At 36.4% G+C, this 24019-nt stretch overlaps 3 protein-coding genes across 10 annotated transcripts in view; 2 read left to right on the top strand and 1 right to left on the bottom strand.

Annotated features, from left to right (window-relative positions):
* The window catches only part of LOC143461625 (nesprin-1-like), a 129110-nt gene extending 116917 nt beyond the window's left edge, over positions 1 to 12193 (top strand). For 7 of the 8 annotated variants that reach the window (XM_076959403.1, XM_076959401.1, XM_076959402.1 and 4 more), the window contains 16 exons: positions 2955 to 3142; positions 3258 to 3408; positions 3568 to 3681; positions 3940 to 4149; positions 6175 to 6366; positions 6534 to 6724; positions 6811 to 6923; positions 7065 to 7138; positions 7220 to 7274; positions 7361 to 7548; positions 7712 to 7918; positions 8012 to 8170; positions 8381 to 8584; positions 9001 to 9087; positions 9384 to 9406; positions 11083 to 12193. In XM_076959403.1, the coding sequence (XP_076815518.1) occupies positions 2955 to 3142; positions 3258 to 3408; positions 3568 to 3681; positions 3940 to 4149; positions 6175 to 6366; positions 6534 to 6724; positions 6811 to 6923; positions 7065 to 7138; positions 7220 to 7274; positions 7361 to 7548; positions 7712 to 7918; positions 8012 to 8170; positions 8381 to 8584; positions 9001 to 9087; positions 9384 to 9406; positions 11083 to 11698 (2772 nt within the window). In that variant the 3' untranslated portion in view covers positions 11699 to 12193. The remainder of the gene's footprint in view (positions 1 to 2954; positions 3143 to 3257; positions 3409 to 3567; positions 3682 to 3939; positions 4150 to 6174; positions 6367 to 6533; positions 6725 to 6810; positions 6924 to 7064; positions 7139 to 7219; positions 7275 to 7360; positions 7549 to 7711; positions 7919 to 8011; positions 8171 to 8380; positions 8585 to 9000; positions 9088 to 9383; positions 9407 to 11082) is intronic. The other variant, XM_076959406.1, reaches the window with a different exon arrangement.
* A 1615-nt stretch (positions 12194 to 13808) lies between these two features.
* On the bottom strand, positions 13809 to 16030 carry LOC143463143 (methyltransferase-like protein 27). Its single transcript, XM_076961528.1, has one exon. The coding sequence runs from the start codon at positions 15794 to 15796 to the stop codon at positions 15086 to 15088; it is 711 nt and encodes a 236-aa protein (XP_076817643.1). The 5' UTR covers positions 15797 to 16030; the 3' UTR covers positions 13809 to 15085.
* A 2864-nt stretch (positions 16031 to 18894) lies between these two features.
* On the top strand, positions 18895 to 23410 carry LOC143462228 (uncharacterized). The gene is made up of 8 exons (XM_076960299.1): positions 18895 to 19028; positions 19151 to 19348; positions 19467 to 19544; positions 20125 to 20199; positions 21305 to 21494; positions 21798 to 21945; positions 22131 to 22294; positions 22885 to 23410. Exons 1-8 carry the CDS (start codon positions 19005 to 19007, stop codon positions 22986 to 22988), a joined length of 981 nt encoding a protein of 326 aa, XP_076816414.1. The 5' UTR covers positions 18895 to 19004; the 3' UTR covers positions 22989 to 23410.
* The last annotated feature ends 609 nt before the right edge of the window (positions 23411 to 24019 follow it).

Raw genomic sequence — 24019 nt, 5'->3', positions numbered from 1 at the left:
AAGAATAGGTTAGTTTCATTTTAAATTAAATGAAGAGTCCCAATGAAAGAACGACAAGTTAGCGTTGATATAATATAACATCGGCGTGTGGGAAGTGTGAATTGACGAACGACAGCAAACAGGTTTTATTGCCAGTTACCGTTGTTGCTGCAACGAATTGCAGGCCATTACTAAGGTATATATACCTTGCGGTTGTTATGTAGACATTATTTGCTTTTTGCGTTTGCACTTTATTTACTAAAGTGTCGCGTGCCTGTTTTTATTAATAAATGCTTGTATAACAGGGTAGCCGACAGATATTGTCATGGAATTTCTCATATAGGTTTAATAAGGCAGATAGCTTGCGCATTCTCAGTGTATGATAAATTGTTACACGTTTTACGAACGTTCTTGTCATACACGATGATGTCATCGATATATTCGAGCTCTTTAGAATTCTTCAATATCAGATCAACACTAGATATCTTATACATGCGTACTACTTGCAATCTTACCTTGACTAACCACAGCCGCAAGCTATTTTGTACAGGACGTTACCAAAACCTGTGAAACGTCGGTCAAGGTTTGCACATTGTGAGTAATAGCACGCAAGTAGCATTGATTAGCGTTATCGGTACAATACCGGCGACGTGATCTGTAAGGAATACCGTTATTATCACTAGAGTTTCCGGGTTCTGTTAATACGTCTGTTATATGCTTGAGAAAACGTATCTAAGCAGAAGGCAAGGACATGGTAGAAAAATGTTTTGCTAAAACGTTGGCGGAATATTGTCTTATTGTTGTGATATCCTATAGAAAGTTTCTTTTGCTATATGCACAAGAGTTAAGCTAATTTTAGAAGTGAGCATTATATCTTTTCTCCCTCGTTTTATGACCCTCGGACACATGCTACTTCCTGTGCGTGCATGACGTAAAAGCACGTATGGCTGACGACTTGTCAGCGAGCGCTCTCTCCGCATTATATTCATTGTTAACCGTACCATCCTTACTAGATCTGTCTAAGAATGTTTAGTTGTTTTTATTATGATAAGCAATCGACTTATCTCAACTCTCTGCAATCAGCATTGGATGTTTCAGTCGCCAGCGAACAACTGCTGGACGACGACTGCAATGGGCGATTGAGGATATGTGACTGCTGCAAAAAGCCGCAGATTTTTTATTTAGGAGACGGACATGACGTAGAGCCACTTACTCCTAAGAAGCAACTTCGCTTTGACTTGACCGATAATGATGATAATTTGCTGGATGAACTGAGTTTTGACGACTCTGCGTGGAAAAAGCGGAACAAAGACAATGGTACCTACGTCACCGCAGTTATGAACACGTTACTGACAACGCGCAGTCGCCATGACAACTTAAATACGAGCGTTGGAGGCGCCGTAATTAGTCCACTAACCCACAAAAAGATGTTCTTCAAGCGCCGACCTTCAATGCGCGCCGAATTAACGCGAAGAATACCAAAAGACCGGGCAAAGTCACAAGAGAAGATCCGATTAAATTCGACAGCTCCAAGTGAATTGACAACAAACAGCTGTATGTCAGCGAAGTTGGCCCTTGAGAATGATACGCAAGCCGCTACCTCTACCTCAGTAGAAGCAATAGCACAGCGCGATGGCGAAGTTGCATTGTCGCAGTCACGCGGGAATATTTCAAATCAGAAAAGGACAAATGATTCAGCACTTCCTTTTACCTCTTTCAGCCCGCAGTATTCACAAAAGCCTAACTCTGAAAGCAGAAAAGACAGTGTTTCGTCCTACGATATTTACTACAGCTTATCGCCTTTGCTTTTGGACGAATATATGGCGTCGAATAATTGGGATTTACCGCCTTGTGAAAAAGAAGGAAATAATAAGAGGGATAAAAGAAAAATTGATAATCCACGCAGCGAAACTAGCGATACCTGCAGTAACGTGAGTGAACCATCAAATAGTTCCGTTACCCCTTCTGCCAAACCGGAGTATTTCTCAGTTATATCGAATAAAACACGCGAAGGCCGAGATCGGTCGAAGTCATTTGGAACATCGTTTGGTCGACACAGTGAGTCTTTTCATGAAACTCATTCTGAGGTCTTGTCGGTACTACAAGACAGCACGAACCTAAAATACCGGTCTCGGAGTAATTCCAAGGAAAGACATAAATTTTTTCTCAAAAAGAACAAGAAACTAACCTCTTCACTGAACAACCAGCTGATGGACTCACCTGTTCCTCAACATCACAACACTTCAGATTGTTTCACTCCAAACGGAGAGCCAGTATTGTTGTCCTTCTCCAATACATTCGAAGTTGGTGACATTAGCCATAGTGACATCACCCAGTCCTACGTCGATGACGACTTCCTTCGCGATGGATATTGCCAATGTAGCTTCTGCAATCATGATGAGATCTTCTCTGCAACCCCGGGAAGAGATCTTTTGGATGCGAATGAAGTTCCTAGTAATTTTACTCCAAGACCCAACTGCAAGAGGCATCTTCATCATCAAGGAAGCAGTGATACGGCTGAATCGCTGGACACTGCACTTGATAACCCGAAATATGAGACTCCCGACTGTAGTCCCCCTGCTCTCAGGGAAGATGCAGATTCTCCTACTCCGAGTGAGAAGAGCGGAGAGTTCAAAAATAGTCCCCAGTATAAAGCTATATTGGAACTATTTTGTCAATGTCAGGCATATGCAGATAAACAGCAGCAGGTGATAATGTAATAAGAAGTATGGCCCAACCATTTTTACGCTCCTATACCCTCAGATATTTTTTGTAATGTAGTAGTATGAGGAGTGTATGTATAAATTCAAAAGCCACAGAAATACTTTTTGGGTTTCTATTTTTTGTATCAAACGGATGAATATGTATATGTGTAAGAAATTTTTAGTTATTGTATTTTTATTTGGGATTTCATTATGTTTGGATCATATCCGCCAAAACGGTGATATAAAATACAAACGGTTTTCTTCATGCAGGCTCTGCAACAAGACATCGAAAAGCACAGCACTGGGGTGGCGTCAGTATTAAATTTGTGCGAAGTTCTTCTGCACGATGGTGACGCGTGTCCGAGTGAGAAAGACCAAAAGTCAATCGAGGAAGCTACCAAGAGCCTGGAACGAAGATGGAAAAATATCTGTGCGCTCTCTATGGATCGAAGACTCAAGTAAGTTTAGTACACCTGCTATGGTGATGTAATGTTTGTTCAATTTATTTCACTGTAAGAAAACAGTGTTTTGGGGAAAAGTTTTATCGTTTTCTGTATATTTATCTTTCTGCAGAATTGAGGACACCCAACGTTTATGGCAAAAATTTATCGCCGATTTCTCCCGCTTCTCTGATTGGCTGATAAAATGTGAAACGACCGCGAAAAGTCCGAATACTGGTCACGTGACGTATCAGGATGCCAGAGAAGAACTAAAACTATATGAGGTAAAATTTCATCTGTCTGTCACCAAAACCTTTGCTCTGAAAATGATTAATTGCAAACTTGGCGTTAACTTCAGAGACCTTTAATGTTCTTGATTTCCAGTTAACCACCACTCTTATCCACTTTTTTTGCTATCTGAAGTGTTTTCAAACATTTTGTAGACCTTTCAACGTCAAGTACACGAAGGCTTGACACAACTTGAATTGATTAACAAGCAGTACAGGAAATTGGCTCGAGAAAGCCGAACAGATGCCAGTAACAAGCTAAAACAAATGGTAGGTTGTAAAGGTTATTTTGGCTTAGTTTGAACATGTGGTAACGCTTTCATTCTTATACTTTTGTCTGTTAAAGCAGCTTTACGTTTTTTAATTTCTCTTAATTTCTTGTGAATATGTTGCCATAAATATGTGACAACAGTGGTTTAACTGATCCTCAAAGAATATGTTGTGTACAAAAAAAAACATTCTTTAATTAGATTCGAAAAACGTTAGTTTTCGCTCTTAACTTACTTCGGTTATCTTTTGATTGTCAAGGTTCACGATGGAAATACTCGCTGGGACGCTCTCTCACGCAGAGTTAGTTGTATCCTTCGCCGGCTCAAACACGCCATCGAGCGGCGGGAAATGTTTGAAGCTCAGCGCGAGTCCTTGTTAGTTTGGCTAACAGAGACCGACCTGCAATTAACAAACATTGAACATTTTTCGCCAAGAGCTGATCATTCTGAGAAGCTGGTTCAAATAAAGGTGAGCTTTGATAATGTTGTAAACAAAACCATTCCAAACGTAATCAATTTCCAAAATCTGTTTGCTTAATGTCAGGGCACTTTGCGGACTTCCTTATTGGTTGATGTTAATTTCAAACGATTTCCAATTAATTTCCCTTACGTTACCTCATATCACAACTCTATGATAGGTGCATTGGCATTGTGTCTATAGCAAACGTTCGGGTTTACGTTACACCATACATAGCGTTTAATTATAAAGGTTTGGTTAGGATATTGCTGCAAGATAAAGAACAAGGCGATTGGTATTTTTCTAATAAGAATAATCTTACCAAGCTCATGTAAACAATAAGTAACCTACATATTAAGATTATCATATTGTGTCCAGAGCTTTTTTGTCAGTAGTAGTGTACTTAAGATGTAATTTTCTGTTGATTGTTCGAGCGTTCAATCCAACTGTCAGTCAAAACTGTGTCACGTCATACAACTAATCCAGTTGCGTAGTATTATCACGCTACCAGTGCCAGTCAAGTATGTATGCAGTTGAAAGCATTGAGGTTATATAGCTTATTCGCCGGCAGTATTTCTCGCTTGTGGTTTTGTGCGGATTATGCTGTGATATTTGCCCACAATGCTATATGAGTGAGTTAGCTTCACTTTGAAACTTATTGTCTGCTCTTTCACTGCATGAAGAGTGAGAAAGTGTAGCTGTGATTTCGTTGTAGCGCATTATAATTCACCATTCCTTAGTGTTCTAACTACAGAACTATGTACGCTGTAAGGTGGAATTAGCTGGTATAACAAAGAGTAATTATTAGCTTAATCAGAAAACAACCAACGTGATTAGCGCAATGAAAAAAGGAACTGCTAGTGTATGTTCAGTATAGATAGGATCTTAATGTGTTTAAATAATTACATATATGTATTGATATGTTATTAAGTTCAACAACCCTAACAGCAGGTTATATACAAGCTAAGATAAATTTTAATAGTTAAATCTATAATGCATTAGGTTGTTATCATCACCCCATACTCCAATGCCATACTCTTATGTTTGTCGGTAAACAGTCGGCTGTATTGTATAGTTGCGCAAACAGGCGCACCGCATATTGTGTAAACATCAGCAATAGGGCAAGGCATGGTGAATGGGTCGCGTAGGTAGGTCCATTTTTTTAGTTCTACCCAATCAACGCTTTGTTGGCGTACTTTATAGTACTTGACAAGCCGGTGGTTTGTTATCTTGCTTTGCATAGTAACCTAACTCCCTTAAATTAACCCATTTTTTTAAATAGTTATCTGTGTGAGCTGATCTGAGAGAGTTTTAGTGAAACTGTACCGGTATCACGTAGGCTTTTATTTGACTGCACAATAAACGATAAAGAAGCTGGTGTTTGATCTGTTCCACTGGCGTTTTTGTTTGCTTTTAAGATAGCACTAGGGTTGACACTTATTAAAACTATAAAATATTGTGGCAAATTTATGACCTGCCGTACGTAACAACCACTAAAACACACATGGTTTTATGGTCGCAGGTTTTCATAACGGGTATAAGAGTATACAATGGTTGTTTAATAACGCCCATACGATAGTTGTTCTGTAAAGTGGCAGTTACTGCTCAGGCTTCAAGTAGTTTAAACTGAATATGGAGTTGGAAATCATAAGCAAGGAATTACAGTCGCAGTTATTTATGCTCAAAGTAAGTTTTTATTATAGGTTTTGGTCAAAACAAACTGAGATAGATCTGCATTTGGTTAAAATATCCAAGAAATTTAATTTTCAATGCCTGCGGTGTTTTGAAACTCGTATTTGATACTTGAGCGGTTTTCAGTACTGTTACGAGAAAGTAGGCTGACAAATTTATTAGATGTTGTCATCTACAAACTGATAATAATTAATCGCTTATGGTACGAATAAATGTGAAGTATGAAGATGTAGTTTTTTGTCATTAGTTTTTGAACTATTGAAATATTCCTTTTGAAAAACGTAAAAAGTTGTGATGTATTTTTAGTTAATGTGTTTATTTATACGGTTTAAATTCTCTTTCCAGACGTTCCAGGCTAAAATTGAAGACCACATTCCCGTGCTCCAGGATTTGGATGATAGATGCCAGATCCTGATCGGAAAAAGCAATGAACTGGATTGCGTTGAAGTAGAAGAGGAGCTGGAAGAATTCCACATTTATTGCACCCAGGTGGTTGAAAGGTTGGATCGCTTTCACAGGAGGATGCTTCGACTTTTGGTGAGTCCGGAAAAGGATATATATTAGAAGAGGGAAAACATGTTTAAAACCAATTACCTACATTGGTTTAAGTAACTGCTTGTTATTCTACACTGTTAAACAGTCAATAGACTATTTAAATAGTTTTGTATGCTTTCCTTTAATTTCTACTGGATTATTTCTTTCAGAATGAAGAAAATGTTTCCCGAGATCACTCGCTCTTTGACGATAGCGAGATGCAGAACTTCTCATGGTGGACGGTCAGATGTATGGATGGATCTTCTAGTTCTTCCAGGAACTCACCCACCAATCTCCTAGTAACTCCAACAAGTCGATCCGTGGAGGAAAGAAAGAAATCGGGAGGAAGCAGAAACGGAAGGTTGAAAGAATATTCATGGATGACAAGTTACAATATCACTGGAAACATTCATTTACTGAGATGTCATTCATCCTCTTTACTTTCAGGATCACTCCCCTTAGCAACGGTTCATTGGAATGGGATACATATGACATCAGCCAATCAGAGTTGGAAACGAAAGTTGCAAATGGAGAGATTAGTGATGACGAGTCTATTCCTGGTTGGTTTTGCTTTAAACACGGTTTCGATATTTCAGTATCATTACCATGCCGCAATTTATTACTTTCATTAATAAAGTATGTTCAACTCATAATTTCTTTCTATACTGACGTTTATTTTTTTGTTAAATTCATTTGCATAGATTTTTCTCCTTTGGAAACTCGAGATGACATGATGACGTCACTGGAGAAATTCGTCTTCAAGCCAAACGTTAGGGTAAGTAGAGGCAGTTGATTGTAACCTGCGAAGGTCACTGCGTACTGTTGTTTCATGATAACTCAGTTAATTGTGTTGCAGTCTCCAACTTACACGAAACGAAGCAATCAGCTTGATATTGCCGATTTAGAACCAGGTAAAAAACGTTACTTTAAAAACCATTACAGTTAGTTTGCTTCAAAATTTTCATTAGAATTTCACAGAAAATTTGTGTTTTTTCAGAAATTTCGCCCACAGCAGCTGCAAAGAAACGACGTCGCGAGCGATCACCTCAAAAGAACCAACAACGATCTCAACTTCAGTCTGACATCGATGGAGTGATGAAGTGGGTGAATTCTATGACATCTCCTCCGTCACTAACGAGCGATCTCTCTATTGAAGACCTTGAAGCGGAGATAAAACAACTGAAAGTAAATATAAAACTTCTTGTTTACTGTTTAGACATACATTACTTGCTTGTGCTCTTGTGGATTTTGCCAATACCTACAAATATCTTTGTAATTTGTGTCACATGTGCTAATACGATAATTATAAATTTAATTGTAATTCTGTTTGCTCACACTAATTCCAAAGGAAACCCAAAAGGAAATTGAAAGTCGTAAACCTGTCGTCCTGTCTATCAATCTCGTTTCGTCACGCGAACGTAAAGCAAATGACGTCACTAACGTTGAAAACGAAATGTCGTCTTCACTTGAACAAATGAACGAAAAGTGGCAGACTTTGAATAAAAGGACGACAGAGCGAAAAGAAAAGCTGCAAAGGGCGATGGTGACGTCAAAGGTAAAACAAGATATCAGTAGAAACAATCTGCCAAGTAGTCAAAATTTTTTTGAAAGTTTTTCGAATAAAACTGCAATTGTTTTGCTTTCATAGGATTTTCGTGAGACCTTGCACACCATACGTCAGTGGACTGAGACAAAAAGTCGACGTACTTTGGATGATTCGTCATTAAAGGGGGATTTATCCGCATTACGTAAGATCCACAAGGAACTGGCTCAACTGAGAATTGAAACTTTGGAAGCACGAGTGAAGGTAACATTGCTGCTTATTCAGTTATTTCCTTTTTAAGTGATTTCAGTCCAATTTTTCGTATAATTTTTACAAGTAAATTTTAAATTAAATTTTTTTCAAAGATAAATTTTTAATTCTTTAATGATATTTTTCTAATTTCATAGTTTGCTTTTCGTCGTTTAAAGAAAAATTCTATAAATTAGGTTAATTAACTTATACAACTCTTCGTAGGTTGCTTCGCTTCAAGACATGTCAAATCAGCTTCTTTTTGTTGACGGCCGATTCCGCGTGACGTCATCGCCACCAGTAGAGGGCGCTGCCGATATCTCGGAAAAGTTAAATGACCTAAGCAACCGTCTAAGGGTCTTGCTGGATCGCGTAACCGATGAACTACGACTTGCTGAAGTCGCCCTGAAGAAGGAAAGGAACAGAATTGTAAATATGTGTTTGCTTGTGTCAATTTGCATCATCTTGTCATAACAAAACTCTCATTTCGCGATGTAGGTAATGCAAAACTACAGTGGTTTTCTTGAAATTGTACCCACGCGTGATTCAAACCGTGTGAAATTGACATACGTACTCACTTGATAAACTTTTAATTTTGATACTAAATCATAATAAGCTTTATAAATTGATATTTATAACTCAACTAGGGTTAAAAGAGTTACCACACAACAAACTAATCCTATGGGTTCTATTATACCGGAGTGCAATACCACGGTTGCCAAAAATAGTTCAGTAATGTGCAACTGTTAAGGAATAGAATTAAACATAAGATAATAAAACAATGCCTGTTTGCGCTAGTAGTTGTTGAGGTTTTGTTTAACTAAATTTTGAACTTATTCCTTCAGAGAAGTGAAGCAAGTTCTGATGCTGATTCAGTTGCTGGTGATTTGAATACAACTTCCTCCCTGAAACTGAAGAAGCTTCAGAGAAAGGTGATTATTTGCTGTGTTTCTTTTGTCTGTAGCTTTACTAATCAACGTTTGACAAGATCAAGTAGTTTTGGATTTACCGGTAATTTGAAAAAAAAACCTGATGGGTAATTAATTATTTTAATCTAGCCTCTTGTGTTAGTCTTCTACCTTAGAGTGTAGAATCGTGTGTTCAATTACAGTGATGGTGATTTAGATTGATTTGCTAACTTTGTTTTGTTTTTTTCTCTTTTCTCCCACCTTTTTCTCGTTCTTTCTTATTCTCGTCTTCTGTTGCGTCTTTGCTTCGTTCAATTTAGGTCGTGGTGTCCAAAGAAGAGAGGTTAGTCTTCAAAAACGGCAACTTTGTGGTGCTAATTTACCTTGGGATTGGAATGTGGTTGCTGGGTTGGGGTACGTTGGTTGCTACCATCTCGTAAAGATGCTGCACAGCTTCCGCATTCCAGTCCCTGGAAGAAGTCATGGTGCATGGATGTGTTCTGATGCATGAAAGATGTGGTTGAAGACTTTCTCATGGGTCCAGTTACAGAATTTCGACAGCTCGACTTATTACGCGATGGCACGTTTAACATACTAAATAGATTAATAAATCGACACACCACATAACAGAACAAAATTTTTCCACAAAAACTTGACTGCAAATCTCCTCATTAATATGTATTTAAGACTCAATTTCAGTCCAACACCGACGTAATTTACTAGACTAGCGCTAAACATTGGGAAAAATATGTGTGAAAAAATAAAGAAAATATACTCGAAACAATCCTTCGGAATTGTTCATTTACGTAGATGGAATTAATTTTTAATGCTTTAGTAGATTTATAGATATTTTTTATACGGTACTGATAACTTCAATGTAAAAAAAGTAATGAAACTTTATTCTTGGTCCAAATCGTCCGTTAAAATCTTAGGTCACCTTGAAGATAAGGTTTCGCACATTTTATAGTAACTATAGGCTGTTCTTGTAGGCAAAGCAATGCCCAAACATCGTTCTTGAAATATATGTTTGAATTCTGACAGTCTGGTACTTAATTGCCATGTTAATAATAAGCTTTTAACACATAATCATATTGCAACCGACATTTACTGAACCCATTGCTTGCAATGAAGATATTCAAAAATATTTTTCTGTAACATTGTTCGACGTTTAGTGCTAAGACGACAATTTCTTAATCCGTAGACAATCTGTCCAAAAATTGATTGTTATACAGACAGGTGAACAGTGTTCCACCAACAATATATTGAGTTAAATATTACCTAAATGGCTTTCCCTTCTTCACTGGAAAAGTCTTTTGTTCGAAGTTGTTTTTACAGTTCCTTGTTAATTCAGCTTAAATTTTGTAACATAGTAACCTAAATATAAGTTCAACTATTAAAGACCAAATAGCTAAAATATACTTTTTCATTACTAATTCTTCTAATGGCTAATCTTTAACAGCAGGCTGCCTGACCTACTTACAGTACTACTTAAAAAAAGCAATACCTTGTTGTGGTAATATATCGGTATGAGAAATATTTCGCCCAAACCTCAGTTGCTTTCGTTCATAAAAATAAAATCCTAATAAATACTCTATGTTAATCAACATGTCATAATTTTCGCATATTTCTTTCCAAGCCATTTTAGTACGTACAACGTCCGTCGTATGTACCACTGACAGAGGAATAGCCATTTCCATGATTATAGTTATCACCGCCTGAATATTATTTTTATGCTTGGTTTCTTTTGGTGTTTGCTGTTGTTTCGTTGCATGTCGCTATTTTTGGTTCTCTCCTTTCTTTTCATGGAACTGTCTATTTAAAAGAGACCAACAAAAAGACAGTTTTAATCATTGAGTAAGATATTTACAAAGCTTTTTACTGTACGGTTTGTGGTTACTATGCTGCCTTGCTACGGTATGACCAAAGCGCATGAAATGGTGTGGCATGTCGTTTAACTTAACCAGTGCAAACTATTTTAACTGCTCCTAATATTTCTATGCATTATTTTGTACGTTACAGCTTCAAAGAGACAAGAAAAATTCAAATTAGTGCAACCAAGTCCGGAATTGCTGCTGACCAATGCAAGTCAAATACGTCTAAGGGGAAGATTATGACATCACAAAAAGACACGTTATTGCCGCCAGTTGCTGTAATCTCAAAACATTCTCAGGATTCTTGTATTTGCGAGCAAACCATCACGTTTAGCAGTGCTGATAAAAAACTAACTCAATGCGTTCATTTCGATCCTGACCCAGTGGCCTTGTCCTCTGACAGTGACGTGGAATCTGGTTATGTAGAATATGATGCCGATGAAGAAGTCAGAGCATTACGTCATTCGTTTGAGTCATCGCGAAAAGACTGTGTTTCATTTAATCAAAGCGTTTCAGAAAAAGTAAAAATCGAAGAAATCTTTGAATCAGATTTAAACGAAGACGTACTTACTCGATCACGAACTACAACATTAATGTGGCGTGCCTTCAAATTTTCTGTTTTGTTTTATTTCGTTACGTTGCTCCTATTTTTTCCATATTTCTTGCAAACGTGCGAGGATTTTAACCCTTGTTTACGTCAGAACAATCTCCATTACTCTTTGTATCCCGTTCTTACTTATGGTAACGGCCCACCCCCCACGTGACCGTTGATGTCCAATCAGGTTTGCAGAAATGGCAGTGTCTGTCCGTCCCCTCCCCGTATGGCCTTGTTTTCACTGTGAATCGTGAGGTCCCTTGCCCAAACTGTTACTTATTTTGCGTCGATCGTTGTTAGCAGCTGTGTTTACATGCATTATGTATTTTTCTACCCCAGCAATGTGCTTTTTTGTAAAATAGTATAATTACAAAGAAAATAGTACTATATATTATTATTTGCTAGCTTTGCTTACCCGATTCCCATTTGTGATACCGTTTACTTTTTAATATCTGCAGCGTAAAATTTCGTTTTTTTTTTGTATTGCCAACTGGACAGTCAAACATCAGTGTCTTCTGTTCAGTGCTTTCATGTAAATATTACGAATTTGCACTTGACAGTTAAATCGTGGTCCAGTTAAATTTGTATTGCTGCACTCTAAAGGTAATGTTACTCACGTAGTCTACTGTTCACTTTATATTCAATAAAATTTGTCAACGTAAAATCAAGGCTCATTTAATGTAACTTTGGATCTTGTTTGTAGCGGTTATATCACGTTAAACATAACTATCTATCGGAATTCTGAATCAGCCTGTATAATAGGTGTGTTCTAGAAACGTATATATAGTAATTCTGCCTATATGTAAATATATTTATTTACGTTGCAGAGCGTTTTGTTTCGTGCAGCAACTAACAATGTCGTTTAGGGTTAGGCCGAAATACAGTAGTATTATGTAGATTTCTTTTTTACAAAGGAAGTAAAATTAATAACTTATGTCAACAAGCAAAGTTTTTCGGCTTTTTTGTTGAAACTTTAGGAGGTGATGAAGGTGTGCAAGTAACATTTTATCATGATAAAGAAATATATGTTAGATATTGCTGCTAATTTTTTTTTATTGGTGGCAATGCACCCACGATATTCTACCCAACGTAATTGTACCCATATAGGATTCAAAGCACACAAGATTGTACAGTATTTATAGGGTACAAAAAAATTACATCAACAAAAGGAAACGTCTAGCAAACGATGTTGAAATACTTCTTTGATAGTCTGTATTCAAAATTAAATAGATTAATAATTATAGAATAATTTCAAAAAACAAATCAAATAAAGACATCTTTATACAAGCACATAAATAATAATAAAGACTAATAAAACAGTAATAGTAAAAAGAAACACGTCTTCCATAAAGATGCTTCTTCGATCAATTTTAACACAAAATTATTGCATTTGTGTAAATAACCGAGATATCTACCAATTACCTCTGCATACCTAAATACACTGTACTTACTTATGCTGCTATGCATTAGTGCAAACCCTTGTGCGTGCCATCCTGTGTGGGTGCAATTACTGTGGAACCGTTTTCATGCATTTATTTCATCGAAGTATAACTTAAGGATCTTCAAGAAAAGCATTTAGGTGTAAAATGTTTGTTCCAAGCAATTAAACATTCCTACTTTCCATATATAAACAGAAACATTGGGAATACGCAATTCAGTTCAGTTCCCTCCTGAGAACTGTAGAGTTCACGTCCCCACTTACGATGAGTAAAGTCGCATGGAATTTTAAACCCTTAGACCTTGAAGTGTTTGACATCGTAGTTGTCATCATCATGTTTTTATAGTTTTAGACGTCGACAAATTTAGCCTAACACTAACACGCCACGCGCCTAACACTTTTACTTTTGACAAATCGCATTGTATAATTTTTTCCTGTTCTTCACTATCCTTTTCTGGAACAGCTTAGTTACATCTGTTTTCCTAAGTGGAGATTTTCTTAGTTGTTTGAAGATTCGGATAAGATTCCTTTTCTCAACTTTTACATTTCTGTTTCTTGGTTTGACCTGTACTAAACAACTGATTTAGGATGCAGACAGTGAGTTATACATCGTAAAACCTTTTATATCATAGGTTAAGTATCTTATCGTTAATCTATTCATCTCCGGTCAGAACATACGCATCTACGCGGGTTATTTCTGGTTTAACTGAAACTACATTCTCGGGTAAACTTACAAGCCACTCTCAGTCTAATATAGACTCTGGATGCTACTGATCTAGCGTTCCTCTTACTAAGTGCTCAGTTAAACTAACGCAAATGACGTTTTATATACACAGAAGTAATGCTGTAGCATTGTTGAATATTGCTCATAGACATAGCAAAGAACTAAATTAGATTTCGAGGATTAGTAAGAACAGTGATAAAGACGACATGAATTGTCATTTGCCAATAATTGGACGTAACTTTCCATCACAGTACAATAAGACAATGTTTATAGAAAGTGCCGAAATCGCTTTAAAACCACGCGGTTGCGATCAAAGCAACAAATGCAGGAATCATATTAAACATTAATGGAATACAATTAACATGTTTTTGACACGAACATTTCTCTCACTTCAGAATAAATACGAACAAACTGATGGTGAAATTAATTGTGGAATAAGTATTTATACGTATATTCTGCACAAAAGTGATTGCAGAAAAAAAGACGCGACATTTAAACCACAAAACTAATGATAGAATTACTCGGAGTTTAGTTAATAGGGGTTAAGGCATTGATAAAAAGAAAACAAGGTGCGTGTAAAAATAACAGATGTATCTAAATATTGAGAGTGTGGAATAACACTAGAGGAAGTGATAATTACCAGATAACATTACGCTGCGTAAGTCAAGTCTGACTGTAAACTCTAATAAACTGATTAGCTTTTTTAGAAAGCCTGTTTGTTGAGGGTCGGATTTAATTGCTCACTAAAAAGAGCTTCGTGAATTTTGCATTTGTATTCATATGTTAAATTTTCGTAAGGTTTTAAAGTTTTTATTGTAAATTGTGAGTTAAGTCTGTTATGATCACTCGGGCAATCCATAGTATGGTCCTTGATGGCAGATTTTCATCATGGTCCTGTGCGTGTGTGTTCCACGATTTACAGTATGTGTGCAAATGGCGTACAACTTTACTAATGTAGTATGTGTAAATTGATACAACTACGTCATGCGGGCATCTACTGCGTATTGATACACCACGTTCGACAGGTGTCGGAGCAAATGGGCTTTATTATCAAAGGAGATCCTAACCATAAACGAGGAGTATACGCTTATAGTATTTCAACGTGGAGCTTTCATGTTGTAAGCTTATGTAAAGTACTTTGTCTTTTAATGTCGTAGGAACTCTGCCTATGCAAGGTATTTCGAAGATGGGTTTCCGTATTTCACTTGTCGTCACATTCCTTCCAGCGTTAGATTTAGATGATAAATTAGATTGAACGGTGCTGTCATTACAAAGCATGGTTATTACTGGTAAAAAAGATAAGGAATTTGGTAACTTCTAAGTTAAACAGAGTGTTTTTACTGCATACTGACCAAGCGCGGTTTAACAGTATAAGAATAGAAATATTCAGCACATCAGGATAATTTCTTTACGCAATAAATTATCCCAGCAATGTACTTGGAATCTTTCGACGCTTCTTCAGAAGAAGTTGCCAATTCAAATTCGTCCACAGTTCTTACAAATACCAAACCAATTTCGCCTTTCGACACACGATTATGGACAGCAGTTTCCAGGCGACGGGCATAATCCCGATTGGACTGGTTAGTTCTGGTTGTAAATACGGCAATGCCTTCCACCCGAATCGCAGCTAGGATTAAACTCAAGCAATTTACTTCCACTTGGGTTGCACTCATTGCGCCACACATAATGGCAGCGTCGTAAGACCCAGACCTTAATTCTGCAGGCAGATCGGCATCTACTTTAATGATAACGCAAAAAGTTCGCCTATAATTATGCTGTCCTTTCTGAAGAAACTCTTTGCAACCATCAACGGCGTCGATAGGACCAGTGAAGTTCGCTTCCCGCAACTTCTTTCCAACCCTGCCGGTACCTGCTGCAAAATCTACTATCGAGCAAGCCCTGGTTAAAACGCTGTCGGTGTCGACTGCGTTCGTTAAAGCAACTACGCCGTGTCTGTCAGCCGAGTAGGCTAACATGTCCACATCTTCATCGTATGTTGACCATTTTGCGTAAATTTTCATTTTCTCGTTCAAACAATTGACGTCGTTGTGCGATAAGTCACGTACGCGTTCCAACACTTGGGCTTTATTGCTGGACGTCATCATTGTATGCAACACTGCGCACACACAAGCGTTCACATATGTGATTTAACAAATAGCTTGAAATATAGGTTTGCTGTCGTACATATACAGTAAAACAACTTCAAATTTTGTCTTAACTCTTCAAATCAAAAGAATTTGTTGAGCACATGTATGCTGACAAAATCATGTACAGCTTTTTAAGTGACACAGAAAATGCTGCGACATTGTATAATACTATAATGTATAATTGTATAGGCTACTGCCTGCAGCCCTATTATTATTCTACATAACACAGTTTCCGGCGTATTGTCATTCAGCAATAAAGCGTATTATGCTGAACACTACATGCAAAGCATATAATTATTTCACTTATACATCAAACTTTGCACACATTTCAAAAGAACCATATAACCGTTTTTGAAATGCATTTAGCCCTAAGCTATGCTCAACTAAACATAACACAGGAAAGATTTGACTAATCACTAATTCGCTCAAACCATTCCTTTCAAGCTTACTCTTGCGTGACTGCAAAGGTGGCGGCGCTTCGCTCGCAAATCGTAGTATGAGGTTGGAAGAATAAAAGCATGTTGGTGAAGAAATCACTTTGAAATATGTTTGAAGTTTGTTAATAATTACCTTGAGCAAATTTTAATACGTCTAAATTTAATACGTTAATACGGCTAAAATTTTCCAAAGTTGAAACTAAAATAGGGAGAAAAATGCACCGACATTTACAGTAACCAGGTTGCCTCCAAAATACTGCACGAACTAAAATTCGTAAATTAAATACATATTCAAGTCTTGGATGTGCATGCACATGTAGGCCTACTAACAAGAAACTAATGCCACAAACAAGATTGTAAGTTTAAGACAATAATTCTAATACTATAGTGTAAATTTGAGAGTTTTGTTAGTCATGGAAATAAACACATTAAGCATAATTTGCCAGAACTGTGTATAACGGTATATAATAAGGCCGTTAAGCTTCTTGTATAAAGGATAACATGGTTTACTTTGTTCTAGTACTTAAAAGCAGCAGGTAGCTAAGACCCTAAAAATAAAACCGAAATGCTGTTTTACAGTTAGCAAACTTCTCAATGATCTTATGAAATATGGATTACCAAAAATGCTCTGATCATACATAAAATAATAAGAGACAAAACAAATAAATACAACAAAAAACTACAAATAATTTGCTCTCAAGTAGTTCATAATATCATCGAATCTGTTTTTAACCCTTATTCCTTACTTCATGTACAGCATAAGTCATCTCTTATCGAACCAAACAATTCGCCACCACCACCTTTTATTTATTTTAGGTCTACAGCAAAAATTATACTCAGTGTAGGCTATTACTGTAATGTAAGTTTAAACTCCCAAAGCTTTACTGCTTTACAAGGGAGAGGCCATTTCAACCTCTTTTTTCAACATGGTAGTGGATTGAACGATAAAGCAAGCAATAAGGAATAAAGTTGACCGGTTGAGGTTACAGGAAGCTCTTACTTAGTTACTTTATGCTGATGACATCCTGTTTCTTTTTCTTTTATAAAGCATGCCAAGCATGATATATAGTTACGCATACTGTTTTTTTATGATAAACCATAGTGTTGATATTTGCATAAATTAGCTTGTATTGTCAATTTTTTAAAGTTAAGAATTGTCATCGTTTTTTAAAAAATATTTCTTAAAATTTAGTTGTAGAGAAATTGAGCTCTTAACGCGAGATGGCTTGCGCAATCCTCCACGTGACTCAGCAAGTTTATGACGTCATTAATGACACCAAACAATCTTGCCCTCTCCAAATACATTTTCTGGCTACGCCCCTACAGCATAACCCATCACAAATCATGGCAATGAATTGGACAGCTCTAAGAGTGTGGACACAGAATTGTACAGTGATGAAAATGTATTGAACGTAGTCGATAGCTTCTGTTATTTTGACTCTTTCATCTACACTGATCCGAAAAAAGTCAAAAGCACGAATCGCTAAGCCGGGAGTTGCTTTTAACCGCCTTCTGTCATTATTCGAAAACGCTGTCAATCAGAACCAAAATTGAGTCATATTCTACTTTTGTGCAAACATTATTGTTATAATTATGAAAGTAGATGCATGAAAGTAAATGCTGGGTGATCATGAAAACCTTGTTGGGCGTGGTGTCAGAATTTGATCGCAGGTGTCCTACATTCAATGTTATTTTATACTAATCTGGAAAATCTTACACGGTCTGATATCGAACATATTTTTTGATTGCGTGACAAGATGTAGGTGGTCGCGGTTGAGCCATTTATGGAGGAAGGAAGACCAGTCTTATGCAAGACAAACTGGCTGGTGTTGATCAAAATTTTCCGCTGAATCTAAAGTTTTCCTTGCATATTTGTCGTCTAAATTTAAATCAACATGTACGAACTTATATTAAAACTAACAAAAGACGATTAATCTAATCCGTTGTAAGTTACAGTTTATTCAACACTACATGTCTGCTAATCTCATTAATTAAAATCCAGCAAACTGCGCTATTTCTCCGATGCGCATACAAAATGCTAAAATCAGCTGATGTTTTCATTCATTCGAGGTCATTTTAAAGTCACGTTTTTGTGAAGTTGAACAATGGTTTTAAATTAATCAAATCAAAATCCCGGGTATCAAATATGCAAAGTTATTTAGAAATTTCTGCATAACAGTAGGCCTAATCTGTATATGCTTGAATAGTGTAGGTCAGCATCAGCAACCAACTTACGCTGGTCGATCGATCAGCAATTAGACGAGTAGGTAAAGTATAGGTAAACGAGTTTATTGTCGTATTTAACAATATAATGCAACAAGAATAATGTTTTCCTGTTCTGCTTGTGAACGGAAGCCACTAATCATTGGTTATATATAGCAAATACTGAAAGGAGGTTTGTTGAGGATGGCATTACAATAAACAGAAACTGAGTATGTTGGTGTACAGTATTATGCGTGGGAGATTACAACAGCGGTTGCAATTACGTACATAGTTAAATAGAGGCAGGCTCAGTGAATGAAATTTACAAAGTTTTGACTGGTAGTAATATAGCTTATCACAAAGTAGTACTTAACCGAAGCGTTTGTGTATGGTCGCGTTAGTTGTAACTTGTTTTCTGGCAGATTAGATGGTAAACTGCGTAGAATTAACATGACTGTCGCTGAGGTTTTATAAATAAGTTTCGTGAAAGAAGATATACCAGCTCATCATGAATTAGCACTAGAACAATGCAAACGGAATATCTAATACGGGTATATAGCCTATAGCTGATTTTTACAGGGAATCCTAATCAAATCATTTCTTAAGGAACAAAATGAGTTATTAAGATGCATTTATGTTTTGTAATGTAACTCTTCTTTCGAACTTCTTTCAGCGAAGAGCTTGTGAGAAGGCAAAACCAACATATCGACAAAATCTTCGCTCATTCGTCAAGCGAGCCTGGTGGGAGTATTTGCTTTATTGCTTTATTGCCAGCGCTATATGTATTTGCTGTATAGAAGCATTGAATTCTATATTGGATTTCATTGCAACACATCAGCGTTGTGCTTATTATCCTGATCAAGTTACAAGTGTAAGTATGATTAAGATTTTGTAAAACAGTTACATGGCATACAATGGTCATCAGCATATAGTTGGAATATTTAACCATTTTTCGAAACTGCAATTGAGAAAATCTGTATCTGGTACAGTTTTTACAGAACACTGAGAAAGAAAGGATAGAGATAATTTATACAGCTTTGACCGACACAGAAACTGGACATGTTAAAGTGAGTAATTGTACGCAGATTTTCCTTCTGGGCCACTTGTGCTGTTTTTATACAACGATTATGCTATTCTATATAGTATTGTATAGGCTACTATATTTACTGTAATCTACGGTTCTAAGCCTTAGCTAATTTGAAGCAAATGAGGCATTTGCCCCCGTAAATTTTCTGGAATTTTGTCACAAAATATTTTTGGTGCTATTTAAACCACATTTTACAATATACTTAAACAGGAATGTATTTGACATATTTGCCTCCGTAAAAGTTTTACCCTGACTACAGCCTTGAGAATGATCATAGTATATTTTACCGTTCTATTGGGGGCCAATTTGTTTGTTTCATTTATATACTCATTCACTTTTAAGTGAAATAACATAGTAGTATATGTACGAAACCATACCATCCATATTATGCCATTTTAATGAAGTTACGATTGATATTGGCAATAACGTCATTCATTCAATTGGCCATAGTTTGCTATTAGACAATGTCTATTTGATATATCAAATAACATTGGCATCAAAAATAATGCGCAAAGTGCTCAATAAGCTCTTGAACATAATTATTTTGCATGTGTTGTCAGCATCATTTTTCAGTTGAAAACGCTCCGGAAGGAAGTGTCTTAAAAATTCAGCCTACAACCGACGAACAACTGCAGGTAGCGTATAATGTAGGCTATAACTTGTGTTTTGCATACTTTTGCCTTTAACCCTTAAACGCCAAACTGTTTTGACGAAGATTAGTACCAAACTGGGTCGCGGTTCGTGAAATAGCACAGTTATTTGGTCATATTGTTTTATATACATTAGGAAATGCTTTATGCATGCAATGCTACTTAAGATATTTTTATTCAAAACTTTTATCAGTATGACTACGAATCTACGCTACAAGTTTTTAATGGCAAATCCCAGCAACAAATCTCTTTTCGAAATACAGCAAAATAATGTATCAAAGTTTCATAAAGTAACAACTAGGACTACATAGCAATCGAACAAGTCTACAAAACAGAACTGGCAAAGAAGACAAGGAGGATTAACAATCATGGGATGCGATAACTTGTTTCTAAAACTTATAAACAGTAATCTCCGCAGTATGACCACAGAACCATTAGCTGTTTGTGATTAAAACAACAAGTTTCTCCACGTTCTTTACACTCATCTGCAGTTTTACTATCAACACCTGATGAGCAGATATATGGCGTCGTCAGCTTCTTTTTCGTTTTCGAACATCGATGAAGGTACCAGCAGGTGGCTGCTTGAAGTGTGGTCTGATATCAGAACCACTCGACCAGCCGAGGGTGCCTTCATATGAACTAAAAAGTGAAAAAAGCTTGATATAATTGACAGATATTAATACATGCGAGCGCTCGTATTCCTACAACTTGGTTACTGGACACCTTATAGTTTTTTTGTAAAACCTATGTATTTTTACGGAAATAAACCGTCGTTCGAAATTGTGCAAGTTTTAGAATGAAATTGGTAATATGATAAGAGAATAATAAACGTTTTGGGAATGGCACTGAAGACTAAAACTGTATAAGCGGACAAAGATAATCTCGGGGCGTTGGAGACCCACATATAGGCGTTTAAGGGTTAATTAATCATTGTCCTTTATTTTATTTTACAATCAATTTTTTTAACTAACTGGTAGAAAGTTTGGTGGATTTTTTTTTTCATCAAAAACTAAAAAAAAAATTGGAACTAAATTGATTAATTTATATGCAAGTTATTCTGTACTTTTTAAAACTAACGTTCGACGTTTAGGGCTTTTTGATACAGTTGCACGATGAACAGACTCAGTCTGAAAGCTCACTTCATCACAAACTACTTCAAATTCTACCCACACCATTAGCTGAAAACTGGGCACTTGGTAATTTTACACAAAAATCGCGTCTGATAAAGCTGAAGGAAGACATTGCTGCTTTAAGATTTAAACTATTCCAGGAGAAATTGAGTAAGCATCTAATTATATAGGTCTTTCATCTGTGCAAGTACTAATCGCAATCGTTTTGCTATTAGGTTGAGTGCACTTTATATTTAATTTATGCCTCGACATTAATATCTCAAATCCGAGGCGACATATCATTTTATTAACGTTGCCATAAGTATAAAGTTTTTGTTGAAGTTGTAAATAAATTTCCAATCCAAAAGTTGTAGGCCCTATAACTTGACTCACAAAACATAAGAATTCAGTTGAAGTGAGCCGTAAGACTCCCGATTGGAATTGTGTTAAAACGCAGCAGCCCTTTCCGTGTAGTGTTCCTTCATTGGCAACTTCATTCCCGGGTGTTTGATTCAATTCTCATTGGACAAGAATTACTCACGTGGGAAGAAGCAAAACAAGCTTGTGCACAAAATGAAGCATCACTGTTACAACTTTCCATATTTGACCATGCCATTTTTAAGTATACCTTACTAGATTTATTTTTTGTTTAATTTCGTTTTGGTTCTTGTAAGTTGTAATCTGATACAAATCTTGCTGACTTTTCGTTTTAAATCACGGTATTAAATGGCGTCATACAGTATTAAAAATCTGACAAACCTCTTATGAAATAGCGGGCCTAACAACTGTATATCACACACATTTCAGCGAGTTTTTAAACGGAATCATTATGTTCGGACGTGGATATTGGCTAGGCATATATTATTCCAACAACAGTTGGTGGTGGTTGGATGATACACCTACAGGCGCCGAAAAATCCCTTTTCTTGGAATTGGGATTGTCAAGAAACATCATTCAAAACAAAAGCGAAGGTTTGATCTCAGTTATTTTACTTAAATAATGTCTACGAAGAATTTTATAATTTAGTCCAGAACATGTTACCGGATTCCGGACAACGTATCAGATTAGTACGGATACTTGTCAAGAGAGTTAATTGTGTCTATCGCTTTGACAATGCTGTATATATAATGGTTACAGAGTGTCTCATTTGCAATTTAAGCAATTCTGGTTCGATGCCAGGTTGTAACATTCTAAGCTAAGGCAAGACATTTATCATACATCATCTTGTTCCATGGTGCGGTTGAACAACATCGCATTTACTTAAACATTTTTTAAAAAATATCCGAAAAGGGCAGCCATAGGAAACCGAATACAGGCAAGCTCGGTAACCAAGGCTAGAGTTTTGAGTAATGCCAAAAGTAATTATCCGAGGAGAGGTATATCACTCATACTGTTGGAGTCTTGCCGGCCTCGAAGCTTGAATAAATCCTTGTTCTTAAATAGAACCTTCAAGAACAAGAATGTAAAACAGCTATTAGTCTACATATGAGTAGGTAATGTCGAAACTTGGCCGACGTTTTGTGATGAGCTAGTTTGTCTTACCAACACTTCTGTTTTATAGGTGATACTGTCTACTGTGTTGCTCTGACTGAAAACGGAGGTCATATTTTGCAGGCACAATCTTGTAACAGATCGAAAAACTATGCCCTTTGTGAGAGAATTTAGTACATCATTTTATAGCCGAATATTATAACCAGCCAACTTAAACCGCAGTGACTGCCTGTTCTGTGCAGTTTGAATAGGCTGCATCCTTTGTCCCATACAAAAATCAAGACCAAGTAACAAAGTCATCAAACCCGAGTGGCAGGTCAAATCTAGTATTTTGCATGAAGTGGTTAAATACAAGTCTACACATTTGGTGAAAGACTCGAGATCAGTCATGTTAATTGGTATTCGAAGTCATGCAATACAGAAATCCAAAACACTGTTTTAATCAACAAGTAACGTTTAGAATTTTTGAAAACTTTCTTCGCTTTGTTGCGCCGTACGTACGATGGAGTGTTAGTAGACAAACAAATTTTGTTTTAAGTTGTCCTTTGATGTGTTTGGAATTTCAATATCCAAATTTAATAAATACTTTTCTGGGATTTGAATATAATTATTTAACTAGAAATGGAATACATGATAGTGAAAACGTTGTAAATATTAAAAATGTTAACAGCCGACAATTTCATTGTAGTTAAGTTGAAGGGAGTTATATAAATGGAATATCAAGCGATTTGTTTTTAACTGTTAGTCCAAATGTTCCTCCTGGATATTTAATTCAAGTTGAACCGAGACAAAATGTTCATGTGTCCGTAAAAATATAAGTCAAATTGATAGTTTTCGGTTTTCAATCAAAGACCAAGATAATAACTTTGTTGATATGAACAATGAAAGAGTAAATTATTTTATTCACCTTCGTGAAACATCTTAGAGTTGTATACTGTAGATTAGGTATAAAGATGATATCACAACGAAACAATCGATTTGAAAAAAAGAAAATAAATGGTGGAAGTTTTCTTAAAAATGTGTATGATAAAGTAAAAATGTTATTAGTTTTGTTTAAAAAATTCTCAACAAAGTACTTATTGGTGTGAAATCTAAGCTGAAAAATGCTACAATAAAAAGTGTAAAGCAAAGCCCTTCGAGACCTTCAAAGCAATTGTACAACCAACAAAAAGTTCCGAAGCGTTAAATGATAGGTCTAGAGCTAT

The sequence above is a fragment of the Clavelina lepadiformis genome, chromosome 6, assembly GCF_947623445.1.
Source record: "Clavelina lepadiformis chromosome 6, kaClaLepa1.1, whole genome shotgun sequence".
Classification (NCBI taxonomy): domain Eukaryota; kingdom Metazoa; phylum Chordata; class Ascidiacea; order Aplousobranchia; family Clavelinidae; genus Clavelina; species Clavelina lepadiformis.
This window is presented reverse-complemented; position numbering and strand designations above follow the sequence as displayed.